The sequence below is a fragment of the Pygocentrus nattereri genome, chromosome 15 (assembly GCF_015220715.1).
Source record: "Pygocentrus nattereri isolate fPygNat1 chromosome 15, fPygNat1.pri, whole genome shotgun sequence".
NCBI classification, from domain to species: domain Eukaryota; kingdom Metazoa; phylum Chordata; class Actinopteri; order Characiformes; family Serrasalmidae; genus Pygocentrus; species Pygocentrus nattereri.
Window position 1 is genome coordinate 31,302,708 of NC_051225.1, and position 24,633 is coordinate 31,327,340.

At 38.7% G+C, this 24,633-nt stretch overlaps 1 protein-coding gene across 6 annotated transcripts in view; it reads right to left on the reverse strand.

Moving 5' to 3' along the window:
• The window catches only part of LOC108430117 (cAMP-specific 3',5'-cyclic phosphodiesterase 4C), a 95,700-nt gene that overhangs the window by 50,350 nt on the left and 20,717 nt on the right, over positions 1 to 24,633 (reverse strand). The window contains exon 1 of one of the 6 annotated variants that reach the window (XM_037545206.1): positions 70 to 316. The exons of 4 other annotated variants lie outside the window; for them this stretch is intronic. In XM_037545206.1, coding sequence (XP_037401103.1) covers positions 70 to 284 — 215 coding nt within the window. In that variant the 5' untranslated portion in view covers positions 285 to 316. Of the gene's footprint in view, positions 1 to 69; positions 317 to 24,633 lie in introns of those variants that run through there. One more of the 6 variants, XM_017702331.2, reaches the window with a different exon arrangement.

A 24,633-nucleotide genomic window follows, 5' to 3' on the forward strand; every position in this document is an offset into this window, starting at 1 on the left:
CAAGAACACGTTGCAGAGCCAAGGGAAGACAGAAGTGTCTGTGTTTGAGTGCAAAGGTCAATGCCATACCTGGGCGTGTGGGCCAAGGTGAAGCGTCTTTGAAGAACAATGCTGCGGTTCATCAGGAGCTTCCTAAACAGCAGTGGCGAGTTTCGGGGAGAGTTGCGAGGAGACTGTCTTGAGTTTGGAGATCCGCATGGCGAGTTTGCTGAGGACCTAGGCTTCAGCCAGATCGGCTGTGGCCCTGAGCTCAATGAGCTCTCCTCCTGGGATGTCTCACTCATTGTGTTGAGATACCTTGATGTCCAATTAATGGATGTCCAGTGTCCAAAGCTAATAATATGGCCAAGAGACTCTGGAGCAGCTGCAGAAACTTCAGAAACTTCATTTGTTTCTGAGGGGATCCATTAGGGATCAAACAGAAGTTTGGGAATGCATCAGAGGCCTCGTCATTCTTGGGTCTAGAGCAGTTCCACCTCGCTCAGGGAAGCTGCTGAGCAATTTTGATGGACACAGACACAAGTGTAGTTCATCGCCTCCCCTCCAGCTCCAGTTCTGTTTACATTACAGGAGTTCCCTCCCTCCCCCTGCCTAAATATGGCTGGATGAATTACTGGGGGTTAGCAGGCAGCATGAGTGGGGAGGCTAGGGTTGGAAGAGGCTAGAGAGAAGAGATGGAGGACAGGGGAGATAGGGAAAGTAGGGAAAGGGGGGTTTTGTTTAGAAGCCCACAGAGGACCGATCAGTCTAAGGAAGAGGAAGGAAAAATGTTCACACTATAATCATTTCCTTTCTCAGCCCGTCTGTGTATAAACATTAACCACCCCCACTCTCCCCCTTCTCTTCAGGCCCTCTGGCACTGCTTCCCAAAGAATAATCTGTTGCTGGTCTGTCTCAGGCCAGGGCACCAGCCTTCTCCCAGAATTCAGTCTGCCTCGCCACATCTTAGCTTTTACAACATGCGGTCATATGAGAGCTGGGTAACAATGGAATAGTGTCAGGCCTCCCTTGACTTGAGTCTACTAAAAGTAGTTACTGCATCACAGATGCTAGCTGTTTTTACAGAGCATTGCATTGAGCCTCCCATGTAATATATCTTTCGAGTACATTCCCTCTGGTTTTATTGGGTCATTAACTGTGCTATTGTTCCCAATTGTCATTCTAATCCTTATGTAGCAATCTCTGCCCTTTGAACTTTGTGACTAATATGTCAGGCAGGCCATCTCATTCAAAAGTGAAGCCTGAATGGACCAAACAGACGTAGTCAATCAGCCAACGCATTTGGTGATTGAGTTCAATTCTTTAGTTTTGCACTGCAGCTATGAGGCTAATGTAGTAATGCCCTGCCAATTAGCACAGTCTAAACAAACTAAATTAATGACATATTCAGGTTTGAAAAAGGCTGCTACTACAGTGAAATACTTTTGTCCATTTTAATAGATAACACTATGTTAAACATTGTGGACAAATATATAAGCAAATCTATGGTATTTGACACAGACTGAGCCAATTTGCTAAACTGGTGGCAATAAGATTCCATTACTTGTGCAAAACTAGAGAAGAAAAACTTTGAGTTTGGCCTTCAGTTTGGCCCATAAACAACACTCGATAAAAAACAACCACCTCTATGATAATGCTAAGTACTAAAAGTGTCCCCATGGGATTCTAGAATTTTGTTAGCACTAAGTTACTGTGATTCACATCAATATTTTTTGTTTACTGTAGATTAAACATGATCATTTGAAGCTTGTAATACATTCCATGTGTTCTTTGAAGCTTGTAACAGTTAACACATATTTACCTTATATGTAGCAGTTTTACAGTGATTCCTACAGTAAAGGCTGGCAGGGTTCCTACAGAGCACGTAAATGTAAATAAATTAATGCCCCTTTATTGTCCCATTTCATGGGGGAAGATTTCAACCACCACCTCTTGTTCCAAGGGGCAAGGTGACACTCAAAAACAAACGGTAGGATTAAACATTAGAAATAAGATTGGGCCTTAATTTGACAAACACACTGGTCAGACTTCTGCTCATATTCACAGGTAGGGATATATGTAGGATTTCCAGAGGCCTAGAGTGATTTTTTTCCCCCTCACAAAATTGGTCCCATTCATTCTCAGTTCATTCCACTGTCAGTCCTATACATGTTAGTGATTGATCTGACACATTAGGCCTTCAGTTCGGCTCCTGAAGTCCTAACCAACTGGATAACTTGCTTGGCTGAATCTACCTAGACACAACTGAGGGGAAAATAAGCTGATTGGATAATTTTCTGTTGGCCACTTTAAGAATTCTGCTCTTTTGTTTCCAGTCAAAACGTAATGATGAAATAAGAGTACTACTACTCCTCTTTCAGAATTTAAATACTATGCAAATAATGATATTAAATAAACATTAACAATTACAGACAAGTAATTTTCTTATTTTACAGAATTACCCAGATGGTTCCCCAATGATTTTGGATGTAATGAGGACTGTTTACATATGATCTTTTGCACATCTCTTGCATTAAATTGGTTTCAATCATAAACACAAAAGAACAAAGGCAAGAAACAAGACAAATGATTATTTGCATGTGTCAGATAAAAGTGGTGCGTGACCACAGAAGAGCTGGCCACCATAAAAAATCAAGCTCTCTTGATAGGCACAAAGCACTGAAGGATCTGGGGATCAGAAATCTGTCTGATCTTTCTACCTATTCAAACACAGCTGTTGTGTGAATACTTGCCAAATCCATCCAGCAGATGGGGCTCCCATAGAATATTCCCAGCCTCACATGAAGCTCAAACACGAAGACCACTGAAAAAAAAGCACACTGAATCTACTATATTCAAACATGTACATCAGATCCATATGAATAAACATATCTGTACAGCTTTCAGCAGTAATTCTATAGATTTAATGTACATAGAACCATCTGAATGAAGCAAATTCACGTTTTTTCTCATTTAAAGTACTATTTATTTAGCGCACGTCAGTTCTCAGACACTTCATAAAGATAAATATTTACCATATAATTTATATTATATTATATTATAATGTATATTACCATATACAAATATAATTTATGGTACAAGCCAATCTTTGAGGAGGAGGGCATTACCACAAATGCATCATCTTCTGCAGAGATAAGAAATCCTGCATTTTTTAATTACATGGTTCACTGAGGCCTTTCTCTGGAACAAAGTACAGCAGTAATGAATTTGTTATCAAGCACCGCAGCAAATGTCCCCTGCTGATGTTAAAAGCAGGGCAAACTTAAAGGCCCTTTTAAAGATCCTTGTACTATTAAACTGTTTAACAACATTCTCACCCAACTCACAATAATCCTGGTCATGCTGGTGTGTATGCTGTGGACAAAATCCACATGATCCAACAGGATTTTTCCACATTATATCTTCCCACATAGCCACAGTAACTACTTACTAGTGAAGCACAGACAAAGAGTGCTGCTGGCATTTCAGTGTGATTCTGCTGAGAAGATATCTATTCATTTCTGCTTTTGAGATTTCTGGTAAAAGCAGATGAGTGAAGGGTGCCTTCAAGTTAGAAAATAAAGTTGCAGTTATTGCAGTTCATAATAAAAGCACAATGTAATTTAATTATGATTATTCTGCAGTTGTAGCTCACTGAAGCAAGCGGAGAAATTCTGTCAAAATAGCAGTTTGGAACTTTGAATCGAGACCGCATTCCCCTTTGTAAGTAGAAAAGGAGATATTTCACTTTGATTTGAATTTGAGGAAAAGCCAATGCTGTGCTATTCCTTTACACCTCTGTCAAGGTTCGGTCATCACTTTACATCAAAGCAAAGAGAAATAAAGGAAATGCATACTTGAGGTGCATTTATTTAAAGGACTTCATAAGCAACACTGATGTAAACTCTATTCACTCTCCATGGCAAGATATCGAAATACATCATGAAGCTCAGTAACGGTGAACAACAAGGTGACCAAAATAAGAGTGTATAATGAGGACCTCTATTAGGAGCAACATCTATTCAGAGGCCCAAATGAAGCTATACAGAAACCTGGATCTGAGTCACAGACGAGGTGTGAGCTGATTGGACAGCTGAGTGGCTCCGTTCAGTAGGAGTCTCAAGGCCATTGCCGTAGAAACACATTTTTCCCATCTTTCTATAGCCTCTAATTCACTAAGCCTTACAAAAAGAATGTGTGTGTGAGAGCAAATCAATGTAATGGAAGGCTGAGCTGCACTAGATAGAAAACTGAACTGGACATTTCTCCGTTTTGACCAAAGTATGTGAATAACTGTCAGAATGGTTCTGCTAATGCTGTTGCTGCTAAGGCAGTAAACGATAGCAATAGTGAAACCTAACTTATCTTTTAATCTCAAGTCCTACAAGCCCTGTTTCTGTTGTTTAATGCACTCTTTTCCATCAGTAACCCCAGTTTGTCAATGCTAGATATTCATTTTGTTTGTTTCAGTATCATTATGCAAATATATGAAATATTTACAAATACGGCACCTTTATCACTGTATTTAGGCCCATTTGTATTTATTTTAATGATATATAGCATTTTCACCTGCTAAATACATTTACTGCAAAAAAGGTTGTATGCAAAGGCCTGAAAACCACATCTAATAGCATGATGGTTTTCTAAGTGAAACTAAGTTAACACATCCTCTACAAGGAGCAAACATAAATATGGCATTCTCCCAATTTTAGAGCACTATTTATTTGCTGAGCTTAATATATTGCAAAAAAATATAAAATATGATAAATATTGTGCACAGGCCTTTGTCTCCATAATATATTATGGAGACAATAATATAAATAAACAGTAAGTGTATTAAAATGTGCAGTAGTGTGTTCTCTGTAGACGATGTGTTCACTTTGATCAACAAAAGTTATTTTTTAAAAGTTTGGGTCCCGAACTTTTGCATACAACTTTATCTAAACACGTTAACTGTTGCAGTCCATTCAGCAATAGAGGCAGGATTGTGCTTCTTTTATGCAGTGATAGAAAACAGACAGCACATCAATTCCACATGCTGGGACACTTCACAAGGCCCGACATGGACAAACATTACAGCTTCAGTGGTGGAACATTCTAATTCAATTTTACAAAGACCAAATCTTGCTGATGATTTGTTACATACGACGAACCAGAGACCAAAACAGCTCTGTGAACCGAATGAGCATATACTTGTCATAGAAAAGCATGTCATACTTTCAGTTACGCAGGAGCACATATATTTCCACTTCACACTTCACCACTTCACTGAGTCATCTGTTGAATCACTATATGTTAGTAGTGATATAGCATCCCTTACTGCTGCGAAATCAAGCCTCAGTGCTGCCTCTCGGCCTGACACGGTCTACAAAATCCCCTAGGCAACCAAGGTTGTTGAAAAGCAGAGTATTTAAGGGAAAAAAGGACAGCAGTTGAATATGTGTCAATGACCTTCATTACACCTGAATCTGCATCTCTTCAATTGGCTTTTAAAAGGTCTGCACAATGGTTCAAAAGTGTGTCTGCCAAAAGCACACATAAACACATCCACAAACACAATAAAGACCAGTACACTTCCTGTCTTGTTGACTTTTCCCCCACAAAGCTGGACTGAGGATGGAGGAAGGGTGCAATGATATAATCTTGTAAAGACTCAGGTCAAGCACAGCTACAACAGCTGAGAACTGTTCCAGCTCAGGCACAATTTCATAACACTCTTCAAAAAGTAAATTATTATACTGTTTGAAAGGTTTGTAAACAATGTTTGAAAAGCACTGCCCTCTAGTGACTGAGAAAGCTGCTGCAAGTCAGCAATGACAAAAACATAACTGGGTGCCACTTTGCACAAAGATTTAATGCACCACCTTCATTTGCTACTTGTGTTTGGCAGAAAAAAGCAAGTGAGAAGCTACGTGGTTGAGACGTTACACCAGCGATTAAAGATAATGTACCCCTGGAGTAGAAGCAAAGGAATAAAAGCAGGCCAAACCTGTGCCTGGACCCATTCTAAGAAGTAAAGCTTCTAATCAATATCTCTCGAGCCATGGCTTTTGACAAATGCCCTGCCACTATCTCTGAAGAACATCATGTTGACAGAACAGAGCTGTGTGCCTGCGAGGAGGCAAATTATGCATAACCACTCACCGTAATGGCCAACAAGAACACCTTGGAAGCCACCTTCAAGGCAAGATGGATTAATGAAAATGTGTAGAAAGGTCACACAGGTCATGAGTGCAATGTTACAACACTGGCTGACATGAGGGATATTGAAAAATTGAGTTGACCTCACGTGAATCAGGGTGACAGGGCCACATTGGTCAATGCAGTCATGTTTAATGTGATGTAAACTCATCTTGATCATTTAATGAGCGCTAATGTTACCACATTTCAGATTACATAGAACTACACAAATTGATCTAATAGTAGATTTGGACTAAAAATATTATTTCATTATAATCTGAAGTATTAGATTTAATACAGAAAACCAATGCTGGAGCATATGCATTTCCCTTTGTGAGAGTACTGTGAGAGTCTTTTATGATCTACTGAACTAATATGATAATCTGAAGAACCCAAAGAACAAGAACATCAGCTGGAATTATTTCTTACACATCAAAGATATTCCCAAATAATATTCACACATTAATAATTCACAGTGAATGTGATATTAAATAAGGAAAATGCTTTGGTAAGGGAAATGCCTCTTTGTTTTTCATTATCACCGTTTGTTGTTTTGCAGTATTGGCTAAATGAGAACCAAGTAAAAGATGAGAAAAAGTTCTGGAAAGAACTGAACTGACACTTCAGGATACCAACTTAACAGAGCTGTGTAATAGTAATGTGGGGCACCATATCCGCTATTAGTAACACAGGAGGAAATCAAGTAAAGACCCTGAAAAATTCAAACGGACGCAGTAAAAATCTCTTGTTTAAAGCTAAAGAGCTTAGTTGGTACAGAAGATGTTACTAGTGTATGTGAACGGGGTGTTATGGTGTGACATATGGTTATGAAGCCAAAAACTGTGAGGGGAGGTCTTTTGAGTGCAAAATACCTTTGTACTGTGTATGAAACAAACATAAAGCAAAAGGAAACAAAAATAATTAAGCACAACTACATGTAAATTTTTATTATAAATAGTAGCATCAATTATTTAAACAATTTTCTGAGATATTTCAAGGTAGCATATGTTGCACAAAATGTGTCTAGCTTTAACGGTGCCTTCACATATCTGCAAAACTGCTCACTAGTACTGCCCCCAGTACTATGGCAGACCATGGCTTTTGAGCTTTACACTGGTAACAATCTGGATGGAGGTTGACTCATCAGAACACAATACACATTTCCACTGTGCATCAGCCCATTTCAGATGAGCTCATTTCTGGATGCTGTTCACATATGGCTTCCACTGCGCATAGTACAGTCTTAACTTGGATTTGTGGATCCAGCTATGGACGGTGTTTATTGACAATGGTGTCAAAGTATTCCTGAGCTAATGCGGGGAAAGCACAGAAGCATGCTGTTTTTAAATGTAAAGCAGTCAGAGCGACTTGCTTTCATTTTTCAGCCTTGTCCTATTAATGACATTATGCATCGCAGAGAGTGAAATACCTAAGTCCTTGCAATCACTCACTGAGGAATGCCATTTTCAAACTGTTGGACTGTTTGCTGATGGATTTTTGGCAAGGTGGTGAGCCTCGACCCTGCCTTGCTCATAAAGTTCTCTGCTTTCCTGGATGCTCCTTTTATGTCCATGCATGATTGCATTACTTGCTTAAGATCCACAATGTTCCTAGTCATAAATTGCCCCTCTCCCAGATGTTTTGGAATATGTACCAAGCATCAGCTTCAGAAAAAGCATATGCTAACAAAAACACAATGACACTGACAAAGTAAAACATTAAATATCTTGTGTTTGTAGTGGATAACATAAATCACTGTTTTCTGTTCTTAATCTGCATTTCATATACTGTCCCAACTTTTACAGAATTGGTTTTGTAAATGAATGACAGCTGTGGACTTTGTGCACTGTGCAGGGTTTTTTTTTTTTGGTATTTAATTTGTATCCAGCAAAAAAAAAAAAACAAACAACATCCAAGCTTTTTACAATGGCACCACCATAACTTACATAATAACCAATCAACTTAGTTACACACACTTGATGGTCTCATATCAAATGTAATTGCAGTGTCATCATTTAGTTACACACACACACAAATGTTCACAATCTGGCAGGTTATATCGTGACTCAGACACACAAATTATGCTGAGCAATAAGAACACTGAAGTGCTCAGACCATATGTTTACAACCTGTATAAAGTACAACAGATTTACTGCTTATTATGGGTTTTATTCTTTCATCATTACATGTGCAATCCAAGCAAGAAACACAGAACTGAGCGTCTGCAGAGAGCAAGAAAGCGCCTAATAATCAGTATCACACCAGGGTATCTTCACGGCATGTACGGGGGGGTGTGAAGCCCCATCACCGCAGGAGCTTCGTGCTCATTTACAAGCTTAGAAAAGGTGAGAAAAGCCAGCAACTCTATCAAGTTCGTATCCCACAGTGGCAGAAAGTGAAGTGAAGATTTTAAACATTTTATTTGATGATATACCAACCACATGATACACTGCCAAATTCAAATAATACATACATAATCACTTGCACATTTACAGAGAACCTCATGTGGCTGTGAGGAGTTCTACAGCCGCATGTTGACATGTCGTGCTAAACTGAGAAACCAGCAAACATGACTAAGACCGAGAACGTGTCTAGAAACCAGATCAGCTTTTCCACAGCAATTCACTATCCTTGACTGTGAGAATGTGGCCACTGATACAATTACTGATTTGAATGAGCTAAAATTTCCAATATCTGATAAAATCCACCAACAGAAATGAATATGGTCAACCTTTCTTACAGGAAAATTCCAATAAGTTTTCAGAACTGCTGCATAATTCAGTTGTTGAGATGTAAACAAAGTCAAAGTTATTCAGACTGGTGTGATGCAGAGAACAGAGATTAGGTTTGTTAAAGAGAAACGTACTGACTCAGATTTCTTTACAATGGTGGTGATAGGACCCAAAGGTCGCCCCATCTACAGTGAAAATGTAACCATTTAAGTCACCTTCCAAAATGGCTAGCAGGGAAAGGCAATGAGACAATATCAATCGTTAATGTTATTTATGACACACCGTAATACAATATCCATGATATGATGACTAAAGCATATTATGGCACACTGTGACATAAATAATGATAATGATTGATATTGTCTTATTGCCTTTTTCTGCTAGCCAATTTGGAGGGTGAATTGCACTGTAGATGGTGCAACCTCTGGTTCCTGTAAAGAAATCTGAGTCAGCAAGTTTCTTTTGAACAAACCTAATAGTTTTTTTATTTGGATGATTCAGCACTGAATGAGAAGCACTGAATAAAAATGATTTGTACTCATAGTTTTTGATAGTATTCTTAATGTAGCACTAGAGAGGCTTTTTGTCTGTCCCAACTCATCAGATGTCAAATATATTTCATTAGGTTTTTGAGGATGATGCCAAAGGCTGGTTTTAAATGCATTTTACATGTTTTTGTTATTTTACCAGCATTTTGTGTTCACGTTTAGAAGTTCAGCTTGAATTGTCACAACAAGGGTGAGCAAATGGTTCTGGATTCTTTGCTTTTATAGAGAAATATCTGTAAAGACTGTCATAAGGCTGTAAAACCATACATCAGCATTATAGTAGAGATTTCTGCTCATTACAGTGTAAAATTTATAGATATTGCTACTAAATCACTAGCATTTTCAGCGACAGTGACAAATCGGTGAGATCTTAATGTTGTCAGATGATTTATAATTTTTGGCCTTACTTTCAGACCAACAAAGGCTAATTTTACTTCAGACTGCCACCAAACAGTGTTTTGTATCAGCTGCCCGGGCTCGTTCTCCAGCAGGATGTCTGGCATGCTGCTCAACCATGATTACTGCACATTTCCCAGAGGCTCTGACTCAGACAGCTCCAAAATTCCGGCCTGCACCATGTGGCCAGGCCCGTACCACAGCAGTGTTAACTGCCAATCTAGATGGACTAAAAAGTACAGGAAGATAGGGGCATATTTACAAAGGCTTTGGAGCCAAAAGGCTTTATGGCCCTTGTGTGACTGGTTATCGTTAAGAGTTTCTCTATGTCACAAACACATTAGTACTGGATTAGATGTACTTGTTTTAAATGTTTTCGTTTTTGTCTTGGCCTGCACATTTATCAATCTACAGGCTACATCATTACCCTTGTAACTCAAGTGTTACCCCCACTACTGCTGGAAGGCAAGGTATTTCACCCACTGTATTGACTGAGCTTTTGCATATTACTATGGCTACCATTTCCATACCTTCTAGTATTAAGATTCAAGACCAGTCTTGTTGTTTTGTTCATCTCAGTGTAGTGCCATTGAGCTAATCTTTACCGTCCACCCTGTCCACTACGCCAAACAGCACCATGGGTCTCTTGAGCAACAGGGTTAAAGAACATTTAAATGAACTGTGCAAGCGTGAAAAGGTTTTTGTAGGTTTCAAATTTCCATATAATATAAACTTATTATGCTGACTAAATGTCTACCTAGAACCATACATCCAAGCCAAAAAACAGTTATTATTAATAGTGAATTCCTATCATTGTTCTGTAAAATCCAAAAGGTTGAGACGTAAACAAATTAATCCACAATGGTTTGATGTAAAATGCTGCACTGTAGAGAAACTTACTGACTCATATCCCTTTACAGTGGAGGTGACAGAATCCAGGGGTCAAGACAACTTAAATATAGTCCATTTACTTCCTATCAAAAATAACCAGTGAACCTATATGTGTCTTCTGAGTTATTATATTCAATGTTGATAATGATAACATAGAGGTATATCTGAAAAGCAATGTTTTATTTGGGTACCACGTTGCCTCACAACACCCTGCACGTAGTTAAAAAAGGATATTTTGGGCTCATCTCAAAACTATTCAAAAAAAATTCTCATGCTGGGCTGTAGAGGGACTTATTTTCAGACTGGGAGTTACATGATGCTGACCAGCCCACCACAAACTCTATATCTATATTTCTCTTGCTACACACACACTCACTCACTTACTTACTCACTCACATACACAGTACAGCAAAATATCCACACAATACCTTTTTCTAAAATCTGTGCATTTTCACATTCTTCCGTTTTTATTCTTATTTAGAATTTACATGCTACTATGAAATAACCAAGGTGGCTAGCTAGTGATAAAAAAGAAAACTGTTGAAAGCTTTTATCTTAAAAGTGACATAATTATAACAGTCAATATGCTACAAACTAATACTAATGCTAGCTGAAAGTCAGTAATTCTCACTGCTCAGATATGTCCTCATCCTCCTTAAGCAGCTTTTTTCACCGTCTTCTCTTTTTGCAATTCTTGCGGCTGCGATCTTCACATGATTCACATACTAAATTTGCTACATCAGAAATGAAAAAAAAAAAAGTAACGAAGTAACTCTGTAGAGCACTGCTCAGCCTGTACCAAATTCACATCGCCATGCCAAATTTGATACACTAATCTCCCGAGGGTACTCCTTATTTGATTTTCCATTCCAGGAGTCTGCATGTAACTGCTACACCATTTAAGGTGGAGAGGGAAATGAGAATAAGAAGCTAACTTCAGCTTCATCTTGACTCAATCCAGTACATGAGACTCAATATCACCAAGCCAGGGCTGTATCATCCGAGGTGATGGCTACAACATTAGCCTGGAAGTTTCCAGTACCCTCACAGGTGCAAATGCAACCAAAAGATCAAAACACCGAACACATCTCAAGGGTGAAGAAAGCCATGTCAAATATGGTTACTGTTTTATGTGGTGGTCACATCTTTGAGGTTGAGAGAGCAGTGAAATTATGACAGATGAAAAGCTGGATGATGCACGTCATAACGGGTAGTGGGGGAGTTAGTAGTGAGCCAAATGATCTTTTGATGGCAGTCTGCAGCTGGCTGAGCACATTCGCCTGACCTGGGAACGGTCATCAAAGAGTATTAAGGTCTGAGGGACCTCTGTTATAACATGAGCCATCTATTAGTGGACACTGCGCCAAGCAGCAGAGGGAGAGGTGGCATGACCCCTTTCTGCCTCCTGCCATGCCACAGCCGGTCCTATGACAAGCACTCACCACGGACATGAGAAATGAGTTTCATTTCAAAAAATGGGACAGTGGCTGGCGAGTTGGGAGGGGCAGAGGAAAAGGAAGTGTTTGTGAATCGGAGGGCTGTGTAGTGCCAAACAGAACATTCTGTCCCTCTAATTTACAACAAAGTGGCTTCCTCTCACTTAGGGCTTCAGCTTGTGTCCGGTAAAAAAAAAAAAACGCAAGGAAAGATGCATATGATTTGTTGCTGTGCCTATGTTATTTATGATCTTAGTGCTGGGGAGTACTGATAAAGATTTCCAAATATTTACAGTATCAGATGACCTATCAGGTCGTCTTAAAGGGCTCATATCACGCAAAACTGAATTATGTTCATTTTTAAACATAAAAGTTTGATGTAGTTTGTACATATTGTTAAAATTTCCAAACTTACCATTCATTCCCCAGTCCATACAGTCATAATATGCAAAATAAGATGCAAAAACAGCCCATTTGTCACGAAAACATTTACATAAACCCGCTTATTCAGCCTGCGGCAGTTTAGCCCTGCCCCATTTATGCTGAAGATGTTTTTGAACGAGGCCCAGCACAGGGCACTCAATCAGACAATGCTCATTTACATACATCAGCCTTAAAGACACAGCAACAAAAACAGCCTGATTAATTGTAAGGATTAAAGAGAGGTTAAAAATGTCTGACTGTTTTTGGTACATAATACGTACACAAATATTACAGGCAGACTACAGGGAAAAGACATAAAACACAAGAATAATGTAGGTTATGGGCCCTAACGTTAATAAACTCGTGCTTATCGTCACTCTGCTAAAACACAGAACTTACAAATCTGAAATAGTTTATTTTGAATGGCACCAAAACAGTATTGAACGTTAATCACAGGAACCACGTTTCAAAAAAGAATCTTATTATTTATTCAGTTTTTAAGCATTTTGATCTGCTTCTTCAAATGGCACATGGCAGTAAACTGGTCATGAATATCGTGTAAAGTGTATAAATAGAATAAAGACTTAGCAACCACTACATAATGGAATAGAACGCTATCATGGATATAATGCTCGTTATTATCAATACAGCTAAAACTGAAAATCAACATCACAACATGGCACCAGTATAAATGATCTATCAGTCAACACTTCATCACTTCATTGCTTATGTTTAAGCAAAAGGGCAAGTACAGTACAAAGCATGGATCAATTTAAAATACACAGTTTGCTCTTTGCTAAGGTTTATGAGTCATAAGAAGATATAACATAAGAATATATTAAATTTTTTGTAAGCTAGTATTGTTTGTAGTGAAGTTGGAGTGAATTGTTCTCAACAAAGGAAAATTGCTTTGGAATTAAAGGCCCCTTTGTTGAGGTAACCATGCCATGAGTCATGGAGATATTGAGGTTTTCTTGATTTTTATCTTTCTTTGCTTTTCTGCTGAAAAACTGAAGTGAAACAAATCAAAAGGCTCGTTATTTTCCATCACGACCACGTTTGCAAGTCACATCACAGGTCTGCGATTGCTCAAACCACAAGCCCAGAATAGAAACTGTATAAGTAATCGTGTCAAAAATGAGCAAAGATGTCATGAAATGTGACACATACATTCATTTTTTTGTAAAATCTACCTTTAATTTGTACCATTTTAGACCTTCACAGATTTTCTGATGCCGGTCTGCAGCTGGCTGAGTAGATTCGCCTGACCTGGGAACGGTCATCAAAGAGTATTAAGGGCAGAGGCCTTGATGGCATATAACTATGCCATCTAGTAGTGGTCACTGTGCAAAGCAGCAAAGGGAGAGGCTACTATTAACATTATGATTTTTGTGTTAGCACAGTTTTAACACATTACATATACATACACATATAAAACATACAGTGCTGTGCAGATGTCATTTTGTGTGTTTTCCCATCTATCAGTATTTATTCTGTCCACTCTTTGCTTCTGTGCATCGGCTGCCACTCTTCTATTCTTTCAACCTTAAAACCAATAAATTACAGCTCCCAGCAAAAGCTGTTTTCTATGGAGTCATTGAAATTGTGTTATCCTAAATGACTAACAACCATGCAAAAGCTGGTAGGCCACCAGAACTGCCACCATCAGATAAACATCTCAATCCTTCAAAAAATAAAGCTCCACTCCACTGTTTTGAAGTGTCTCCTTGCCCCTTGGAACTGAGTTACAAGGGATAGCAGTTGAAAGCTTCATCTACAAAGTGGGACCCTCAAATAAAGAACATTGCTTCATTAACAGGCTACCAGCACTGCTCTGTAGGCGACCCCACTGTGCAGTGATAGCAGAGATGGGTAAAGTTCAGCTTCTCACTGCTGGGCTTTAGTTAAATTTAGGGTACCATATGCCTTCGAAAAGTGGGAGATGCGACAATTATTTATTATCACCAATCTAATTCTTAAGTGACATGAAGCTGAAGTGAGCTATTCACCCATTTCTTGTTTGAAATTTCCCATCCCACCTTAAATAGAGCAGCAGTTTTGATGCCTGAGGTGCAGAAATATAACTACTGCACCATTTAAGGTGGAACAGGAAATTTAGCTAGCTAGCTACCGAGACATCAGCACACTACTAGCCTATTTTTATGCTTGTTATGAAGAAAAGGACCATGATACATTGAAATGATATTAAACTAAAATAATGCAGTGGTTACTGTAATTTTTCCACAGTGAAAATACTCACATCTGTGGATCCCTTTGGTCCCCATCTTGCAGGTTTTCCTTTTTTTCAATTAACACTCAATTTGGAGTGTGACTCTGAAAACCCTCTGTTTGGAGAGCCCTGTAGTCCTAACACTTCACCTTATCTATCTGTCTCAACAAATATTGGGACACCCTACCCCTAGGTGTGAACGTGCAAAACAGAGGGGTAAGGTCTGAGTGGTAGGGGCAAGAGGTAAAATGGGATTGGGCCTAGGATTGTAACTGGGATTACTTGGATCGTGAGAAGCAGAAAATACAACCAACTTCTAAGATTGAACTTTGAAGGTGTGGAAAAAATATCTCTGCAGGTGTTTTTTTCTTTACAAAAACTAAAATTAAGGTCTCCTGTAAAGAATTAAAACCATAAGAACAAATAAGACAAATTAAATACTGAAAAAAAGGATTATACAATTAGGTGTTAATGCTTCTGTGTAATTTCTATTAATATTTATTTATTTAGCTTTTTTCTTGATACTGAAAAAAAAAAATACCTTGTACATATTGGCCATTTTGACTAGAAATTAAATGTGTACAGTACTGTATGCGATTTGTTAACTGTCCTTAACTAGACATACAAAAGAACTGCAAGTGCAAAATTATTTGACATGTTGTTTTAATCTGTTTTGATAATGTATCTTTCTTTGATTTTCACTGGCAAATATTTCAAATGATCATATATGCATTAGATAAGGACGGCAGGCATTTAATTTGTTAAAAGACTGATTTGTTAAAAGACTAGACAGGTACAGTGTCAGCAGATAAGGTACCCCTTAGCGTTAAGAGTATTAATGTCTTGGTTGTCATCAGGGGTAATTATAATATTCATAATTATCTTCTCCACTAGCTGTGTTTTTCATTCACCTACTGCTGCTCGGAAAAAGGAGAATTCAGACACACTCATGGAACTGCCTGGAACGAGCAGCGGTGAGCAAAAAGCAAATGGATTTTAAAACACTGAGAACAAAATGTTCTTCCAGTCTGGTAAATACTTTGGCCAGTAAAATGAAAACGTAGTGTAGCTGATCTGTGAGCTTACCACAGAGCCTGGAACAAAGCAGAGCTATTGTTAAGTAACATGGTTTCTACAAACATTCACTGAATGTAATATCCACATATTTGTTTTAGCATTTTCAGACAGAACATGTTATTAACAGCATCAGGGCTCTCATTTTTCCTTTATTCTAGACAGAGATGTGATTGACTTTGTCCTGGTTATTAAGACTTTGCTTACAGTGCAGACTCATGAGAGACTAACCCTGGAAATCCAATTAATCCCAATTTGATGAAAAGTTAATGTTGAATTCTTTTCTTTAGAACAAGATTGTACATGCTTTATATTTCCTGCTATCATTTTCTCATTGTCCGAGACACAAGAAAGAATCTGAGTCCGATTCAAGACAAGGAACCTGAGTCCATGACGAAAGAAAGAACCTTAATCCGAGACAAAAGAGAGAACCCAAGTCTGAGGCAATAGAAAGAACCTGAGCCCCGAGACAACAGGAAAAACAAGTCCAAGACAATAAAAAGAATCTGAGTCTGAGACAAAAGAACAAACCTGAGTCGAAGCAACGTCAAGAACCTGAGTCCGAGACAACGTCAAGAACCTGAGTCCGAGACAACGGGAAGAACCTGAGTCCGAGACAACGGGAAGAACCTGAGTCTGAGACAACAGAACGAAGCTGAATCAGAGACAACGGAACAAAGCCGAGTCCGAGACAACAGAACGAAGCTGAATCAGAGACAACGGAACAAAGCCGAGTCCGAGACAACGGAACAAAGCCGAGTCTGAGACAACAGAAGGAAGCCGAGTCCGAGACAACAGAAGGAAGCCGAGTCCGAGACAACAGAAGGAAGCCGAGCCCGAGACAACAGAACGAAGCTGAGTCCGAGACAACAGAACGAAGCTGAGTCCGAGACAACAGAACAAAGCTGAACCCGAGACAACAGAACAAAGCCGAGTCTGAGACAACAAAACGATCCTGAGTCCGAGAGAACAGAACGATCCTGAGTCCGAGAGAACAGAACGAAGCCAAGTCCGAGACAACAGAACGAAGCCGAGTCCGAGACAACAGAACAAAGCCGAGTCCGAGACAACAGAACGAAGCCGAGTCCGAGACAACAGAACGAAGCAGAGTCCGAGACAACAGAAAGAACCTGAGTTGAGGTAACAGAAAGCATCTGAGTCTGACACAACAGAACGAGACTGAGTCCGAGACAACAGAAAGAACCCAAGTGTGAGACTGGACTTGACGACTACAGTGGTAATAAACAGCCCCAAAATGTCGTCCATGTGACATTAAAAAGAGAGAAACAAAAACAAAGCAAGACAGGGAATAAAATGAAGAATGCCATAAAGCCTCACTACATCACAGAAGACACACAGTGATAGAAGAACTAAATGAAAAAAGATCTCTCCTATAATGGTCCCAAGGGATCCAGCAGGAAATCAATGAATCGCACAGAGTAAACATGGTTTCCCCTGGTCAAATAAACGATCAAATGATTTATTCTGCTAGTGTCTCCTTTTCCAAAGGACAACACCCACAACAGCTCAGTATGGAAGTATGCTGAATTAGTCCAACTGATCCAATTCATCACTTGTGGCACATAATCACTGAAGCTCGTTGGTTATAAATGCACAGGCAAGCAAGATTCTTAGGCAAGAGATGTTGGACTGGACTGATGATTGTATACAAACGGACATATCCTAGGAAAGGAAAACTCATATCATCTTCAAGAAGATATTAAAATTGACAAAATATTACATTTACAAAACATGCAAGCTATCAAGCTAATGGACTTTCTTTCTTTCGTTTAATCACCAGTTTCTGTTTGCAGGAGAAACAAATATAAAATTATGACAAGACATATTGCTGCTTTACCTGTTTCACAATATTGAATCCAATCTAATATTTTACCTCTTGCCAAATAATGCAGCAGCCAACACATATTATGTTTTTACAGTTTTGTTGGCATTGTCAACAAATCACAAGCACTTAGCAAAATTACTTCCGCTCAGCTATTCCAATTCACTTCGCCTCCAGACAAGGTTTCCAAACAATTCGGTGCTAAACGTCATCCCTAGAGACACAGACTCCTTAGTTCAAACAGGTAGCTTATTTAAATGAAAAGCTGTTTCTCAGTCAACAAGCGAACCCACCTCCCTCCTTCATATGCACATATGCACAGCGTTAGAAGGTCCCTCGAGGCATATGCTCATCGGCTCAAACAAGTACTCTGTTCCAAATGAAAAGATGGAGCTCTTAAACAAACTCGGCTCCCTCCTACATCATTCATATAAGACACAGGCAGGCAGTGTTGTTGAATCCCTCACCAAAGCATTCTGATAATTATAATTTAACAACTTTGCGCAAGCGTGCAAATAATGTACATTTAATTTACAGTAGTGTGCAAAAGTCAGTGACCGTCCTTGTTCATTTCATTTCCAGTCAAAATGGCCATGAAGCACAGGCTACCCCTTTCTGAGCATCAGGAAAAAAAATTATATTTAACCAAATGTTACACAAACTTTTCAATCAAATGTAATATTTAAAAATTTTTTTTTAATGTATTGTGTCCACCATGCCTTCATTGGCTGTTTTCAGTTATCCTGAGAAATCTACAGGGATATTTTTCCCAAATCTGCAAAGTTCAGTCTTAGAATTCGGTTGCATTTTCTGCTTCTCACGATCCAACTAATCCCAAGCACATTCAGTGATGCTGAGGTCTGGACTCTTGAGTGGTCAGTTCTAAAAACAACAGCAACTTCTTTGTCTAATTTGCAAATCTTCTTTTTTTTTTTTGCCTGTTTCCTTTTCTCAGTAATGGGTTCTCAACATCTACGCATCCTTTCTCTTTACAGTTCAATTACTGTTAATCTGATGGTGACAGTTTTGGAGGTCAACCAGGTCTTGTAGGGTTCTTAAAAGTGTCATTTTCTATTTAGCTTTTAATAGTTTTCTCCTGTTTATTTTCGCTTATTTCATTTGTCTTTTCCATTCCTTATGCAAGTGGACTATCTAATCTAAATAATCTAAATGATCTAAACCATATATATATATATATATATATATATATATATATTCTCAAAATGTACTCTTTCCAGTAGAGTATAAATATACTCATTTATATAAAGACTACTGAATGCTCTTGGCAGCTACAGAAGTACTAAAGTACTTACTAATGAGAATTTTATTGCAAATTGTCAGCATATGGTTTTGGTTTTGACTTGAAAATTTAAGTGTATGAATGGTAACATCAATGAATCATGTCTTTTATTTGCAAATGTCAATGGTTAATTAAGAAGAAACAAGCAGTTTTGAGCTGATTTTTAAGTGAAATACCAAAATACTGCTCTGTAGTGAATTTCCATAAAAAGCACTGGAGCATTAAGATCACAGTAAGATGGCAGAGCGAGCATCATTCTCTCAGACATTTCGGCCCATCTTGACTCTACAATGCTTTTAGGAAACAGAGTTCAGGGCTTTTATGCTGGGTGCAGAGCTCAGTGTAAAAGCCAAGGACGCCTCAGTGAGTAATAGAAGAGCCCTGATACCTACAGCTGCTTTTTCAGTCCACAACTAAAACATCTATAATGGCATTTTAATGTGAAATCTATCCAAAAACAGAAAAAACATGAAAGAAGTCTTATATTTGCTGCCTTTCTAACTGGATCTTACATCACTGAAAGGGGCTGAACCATTCACTGTTTTTGAATTAAGACCTCAATACAGATATGGCTGCAATTTTCAAAGGGCAAAATCTGCTAGATTGTTCAACATTTCTTAAGAATTTTTAATCCTATGATTTGAGATTCAAACCTAATAAGGCACAGCTTGTGAACCTAATACTGGCTATCAACTGCAATTGGCACTAAAAGCTTCAAGCCCTGAAAACAGGATGTTCTGGTCTTCTTGGTTATAAAAAAATCAGACCTGGAGCTCCATTTATTGAAAATGATCACGTTTAACTCTCAATATTTGTAAAACCACAATTACAATTTTGCTCCAAAATGATTCATCCAAGAAGACCAAGCAGGGACAGACATGGTGTAAATGCATCTAATAGTGCTTGTAGTTACAGGTTTTAGCATTTATTGCAGTTTTGTTGCACAATAGAGGGCGGGGATAGGAACGGCCCTGGTGATATGTGCAAAAGTGTGTGTGAGCAGAGTGAGAGAGAGCACAAGAGAGAGGCGAGCTGGGTAGTGATCAAGCTGTTTGAGAAAAACTGCGCTCATGTGTGGTGTGGCTGTGGCCAATAACAGCTGGAAAATAAAGCACCACTGTTCACACTACTCGTGTGAAATAAGTGCCCAATACAATGTCACTAGCACTAAAACATCACCAATGCTTGAAATAACCAAATTAAAGGCGATCATTATTCAGTGTTGTCTAAAGTTGAGAAGTAAAAAGGTGCGATCCTTGCAATATTAAAGAAGACATTATAATAACGTGTGATTGCACTTTCAATGAAACTGTGGCCAGGCCTTTTCAAGCCACCTCCTCTCAGCGAGCTCAGCAGTCGCTGTGATTCCTACGCATAATACTCTCAAAAATAAAAGTGCCAAAAGAGTTATTTTGAGGCAAAGCCATGGAAGAACTACTTTTGCTTCCCCATAAACACTTCACTAGATGGTTCTTTAAAGAATGGTTTGATGAGATGTGTAAGGGAAGAACATTTTTATAGTGTAAAGAACCTCCACATGTTATTAAGATGTAAAAGGTAGAATGATATGTCCAAGCCAAGAAACATTTAGGAACCACTATTTTTAAGACTGCAGCTGAAAACCAGAGGTCGTATGTTCAGCAATCCATAAATTGATTGTTCCACAATCACAACAGAACAGCTACATCACTCACTGTAGCTGGAGGGGCCTGGGAGAAGAATTACTTAAGAGAACAAGGCATTACTTATCATCGCATTAGAAGACAGATAATCAAGGACCTCCGAGACCTCAGAGACAACACAGAGCACAGAAACCACAGTAGCTAAAACAAGCTGGACGTCTTTTCACAAAGACTGATAATACTGGGCAAAAGTCAGAAACCCTTCATTTGTCCAAGTACAATTTATTGATTTTTCAGGAAATATTTCTCAGGAAATCAGAAGATCACTGACTCGCATAAAGAAGGGTAAAGTCAAAGGAACATAAATGAAAAAATAGAAGTTTAAAATGATTAAGATACAGAGAAAACGGTACTGATAACAACTGATAAACACAACCACTAAAAGAGCCACCTTAAAAAAAAACCTCTACAGATCTATGGGCCAGAGAACATCTGTGTTTTTATTTGCATGTTAAACAACCAGTTAGTATAACCTGGGCCGGCTATTGTTTGTTCAAAATATGCCAAAACACCAACATCAAAATACAGGCAGTTGTAGTGAACCTCAAAATATTACATAATGAATGCCTGAAATATTCTAAAACAAGATAAATAAACGAATAAATATATAAAGAGGCTACAGTGCACAACATTATGCACACTACAATAGGCTGCAATACATTACACACATTGTGCAGTGCATTCTGGGGATTGTAGTGCAGCACGTTGTGAAAGTGGCTAATATTAATAGAAAATTATGATAATTTCATTGGCCCCATAGTACCATGCTATTGGCCTTGTGTCTGACACATGGGCTGGAGACCACCAAAACAGCCTTCACCAGATAAGCAGTACTTAAATCTTTCATCTCAGAGAGACATGAGAAAGCGCCACACTTGTTTCATATCTGAAAATTCCACGTTTCCGTCCATCCTGCCACTGTGAGAAGAAAACTTAATGCTAGAGTTGGCTGAAAGAATGTCTAGCAGTCAAGAAGCTTTTACTGATAAAAGCAAATGGAGAAAAATTAGCCCTAAAACATCAAACCTAGCTTGTTTGATGAGTCTAAGTTTGGAATTGGGATTACTTAGATCGTGAGAAGTAAAAAAATGCAAACAACTTCTAAGACTGAACTTCGAAGGTGTGGACAAATATCACTGCTAATTACTTTGGAAAGCTAAAAGCAAGTGTTCCAAGAAGAATAAAAGCTGTAATATAAGTGAAACGTGGACACTGTAAAAAAAATTTTAAATGTGAAAATTGTTTTAGTTCTTGAGGCTTCTGCGTAATTCTCATTCTCAACATATGTTTCTGCTTTTTTCCTGATGCTGAAAATATAACTTAATGGTTGTTTTAACTGGAAATTAAATAAACGGCCACTGACTATCGCATAGTACTGTTTATTTGTGTTGTCTCAACATCCAAGTACATAATACAATAAGACCCATCAATGTTTACCAGTGTTTACCACAGGACAATATTTCCATCTTAAACATGATCTTGCACCTCCATTAAATGAGTGTAGGTCAACTTACTGCAACTATAATTAGTGAAGCTTCTCTGCTGTGTGTTTTTATGTCCATTCCTAGAAATCTGATGGGCTCCATAGCAACACCATCCTTTGGTAACCTCCAATATCCTTTGCAGTGAGAGTGCAGTGAAGTGGGCAAATGCTAGAAGTCATATAGGGTGTGTTAATGTGCCAGGAGCTGAGCAGGGCATCTCAGCTTGGACATGCAATCAAGGAGCTCTCATGGAGCTGCAGCTCGATAAGCTATAGAGCTGGTCACAGCAGGGTCCCCAGGAGGCTCTTGCTTCCACTGCAGGTGATTAAAGTTGTGTGCGTGTGTAACGTCCACAGTCAGGAGAGGGGAAAGGAAGGGGGAAATTGCTTGGCAACTAATGGAGTCTAAAAACCCCATTAATATGCATCATGTTAAGGCAGTGGCTCAGCTGTCAGCCTGATGTCTGACAAGAACATGCCACAGGCCAAAATAAATTAGTAAAATGAATAAATACAATAATAATAATAATGAATCTGCTCATGTGTATGTGACGATGTGTATGTAAGAATAAAAGTCACCTTTCACAGTTACCCTAACCCATTAAAGTCTCTGAAATTTTAAAATAGCAAGGGTCCAAATCAATACAATCATCTCCTGTAAAGTTATCATTTTGGAGATACAAGGTTTTGTTCAACACGTTCAGAACACATGAGAAAAAAAAAATCATATAAAATGTGGCCTGTGCAAAAGCCACAAGTCAAATTCATATTTGCTTTTTCCCCCAATATGTTAAATTCAACAAACAAACTCTCATAATGTGAAGAACTGAGATCTTACTTATTTTCCTGGTCGTTTGACCAGATGCACCCAAACTTTTGCACACAACTGTATAACTACACAACATTTCATCGTCTTTAAACCCACTGTTCCCATACTGTGCCATGTGCAACGCCAGCGCTATGCCCAGTAATAGAAGAGGAACAGCAGATAATTCTGAAATTTACACTTAATTTAATTACAGTTCATTTCATTGGCTGGCCACATAATTATGCAGGCGGTCTGTCCCTGAGACAGATGCCATAAACACCTCCCCCATTTACGAGCTCCTGAGCAAGAAACTCTCACTGAAACAGCCACAAATGGCTCTTCAAATGTTTACTCAAAACCCTCTGCCAAATGTACGGACATGGTTTGTGAGTAACAGCTTAAATCCTGTCAAGTCTTGCTGCATTTTTCTGTATCATGCTAAATTTTAATTCCTAGGCTTATCATATCTTATGGATCAAGATATTCTAAAGCTACAGAAGTGAGGAATGGAAGATTAGACCCATCCTGGCTGTTTAAGGGGTCAAAAAGCTTTGTTACATTTGTACACTGACCAAACATTCTGCAACAAACATCCACACCCTAATGTTCTAAGTCTTAATAATGTTTAGAAAATGAACTGATAAGCCAAATGAATCCGAGTGAATGGGGGACAGAACGTTCTAGACGCTCTCGACAATCAAACACAGGTATGACACACCTACCCAACGTTTGTGTTTGCTTGGTTGGTGTGGTCTAGCCTAGAGAACCAGTTCTTCAGGGATCTTTTCAGGCTTTTTATACACTCTCAGAAAAAACATAGGAAACTCTCACTGGGGTGGTCCCCTCGAGGGTACATCTCAGTACCTTCAGACAGGGAACATAAACGTACATATACATGCTTTTCACCTGGGAAAATATATGAAAGGTGCACAATTAGACCCTTAAATCACTGTTGTACCTTTGAGGGAACAGTTACATCGTTTGTACTTTGATGAATGGAAAATGTACCTGTGCAGAACCGTTATTTGTTTTAACAGTGTGCAGTGTTTGCCAGCTAAGAGTGCCTCATACCTGTGCTGGATGACCTCACATCTGTCTCTTCAGCATGTCTTTATGAATTGAATCATCTAATGTGGGGGGATATAAATGTCATGGGACTAGAAACTCAGCATTTATATATATATATATATATATATATATATATATATATATATATATATATAAAGCATAAAGTAAAAAAATAAATCCTGAGCTATGAGTCATGTTGATACACCTACCTCTAGCTCTCTGTGATTCAATGCTTTTCAAAACTCAATGCATCACTGGCAGCTAACATGACTTGCTTGGGGGGAGATCGCATCACCTATTTTTAAATGAATGCAGATACACGGCCGCGTTGTGTACGATTCGGCTTGATTTTTTTTTCAGTTTTGAAAGGCTGCAGTAACAAGTGTGGGAAAGTGTGAGGCATTACCAAGGAGACAAATAATAAAAAGGCACTCGTGATTTTGGTGAGATAAAACAAAATTAACATAACAAAGAGCTTCTCTATAGCGAATACAGAGAATGGGAGAACGCTGGTGAGAATGGCACGCACTTCTGACGGTCTCTCTGAGCATGTACAGCTC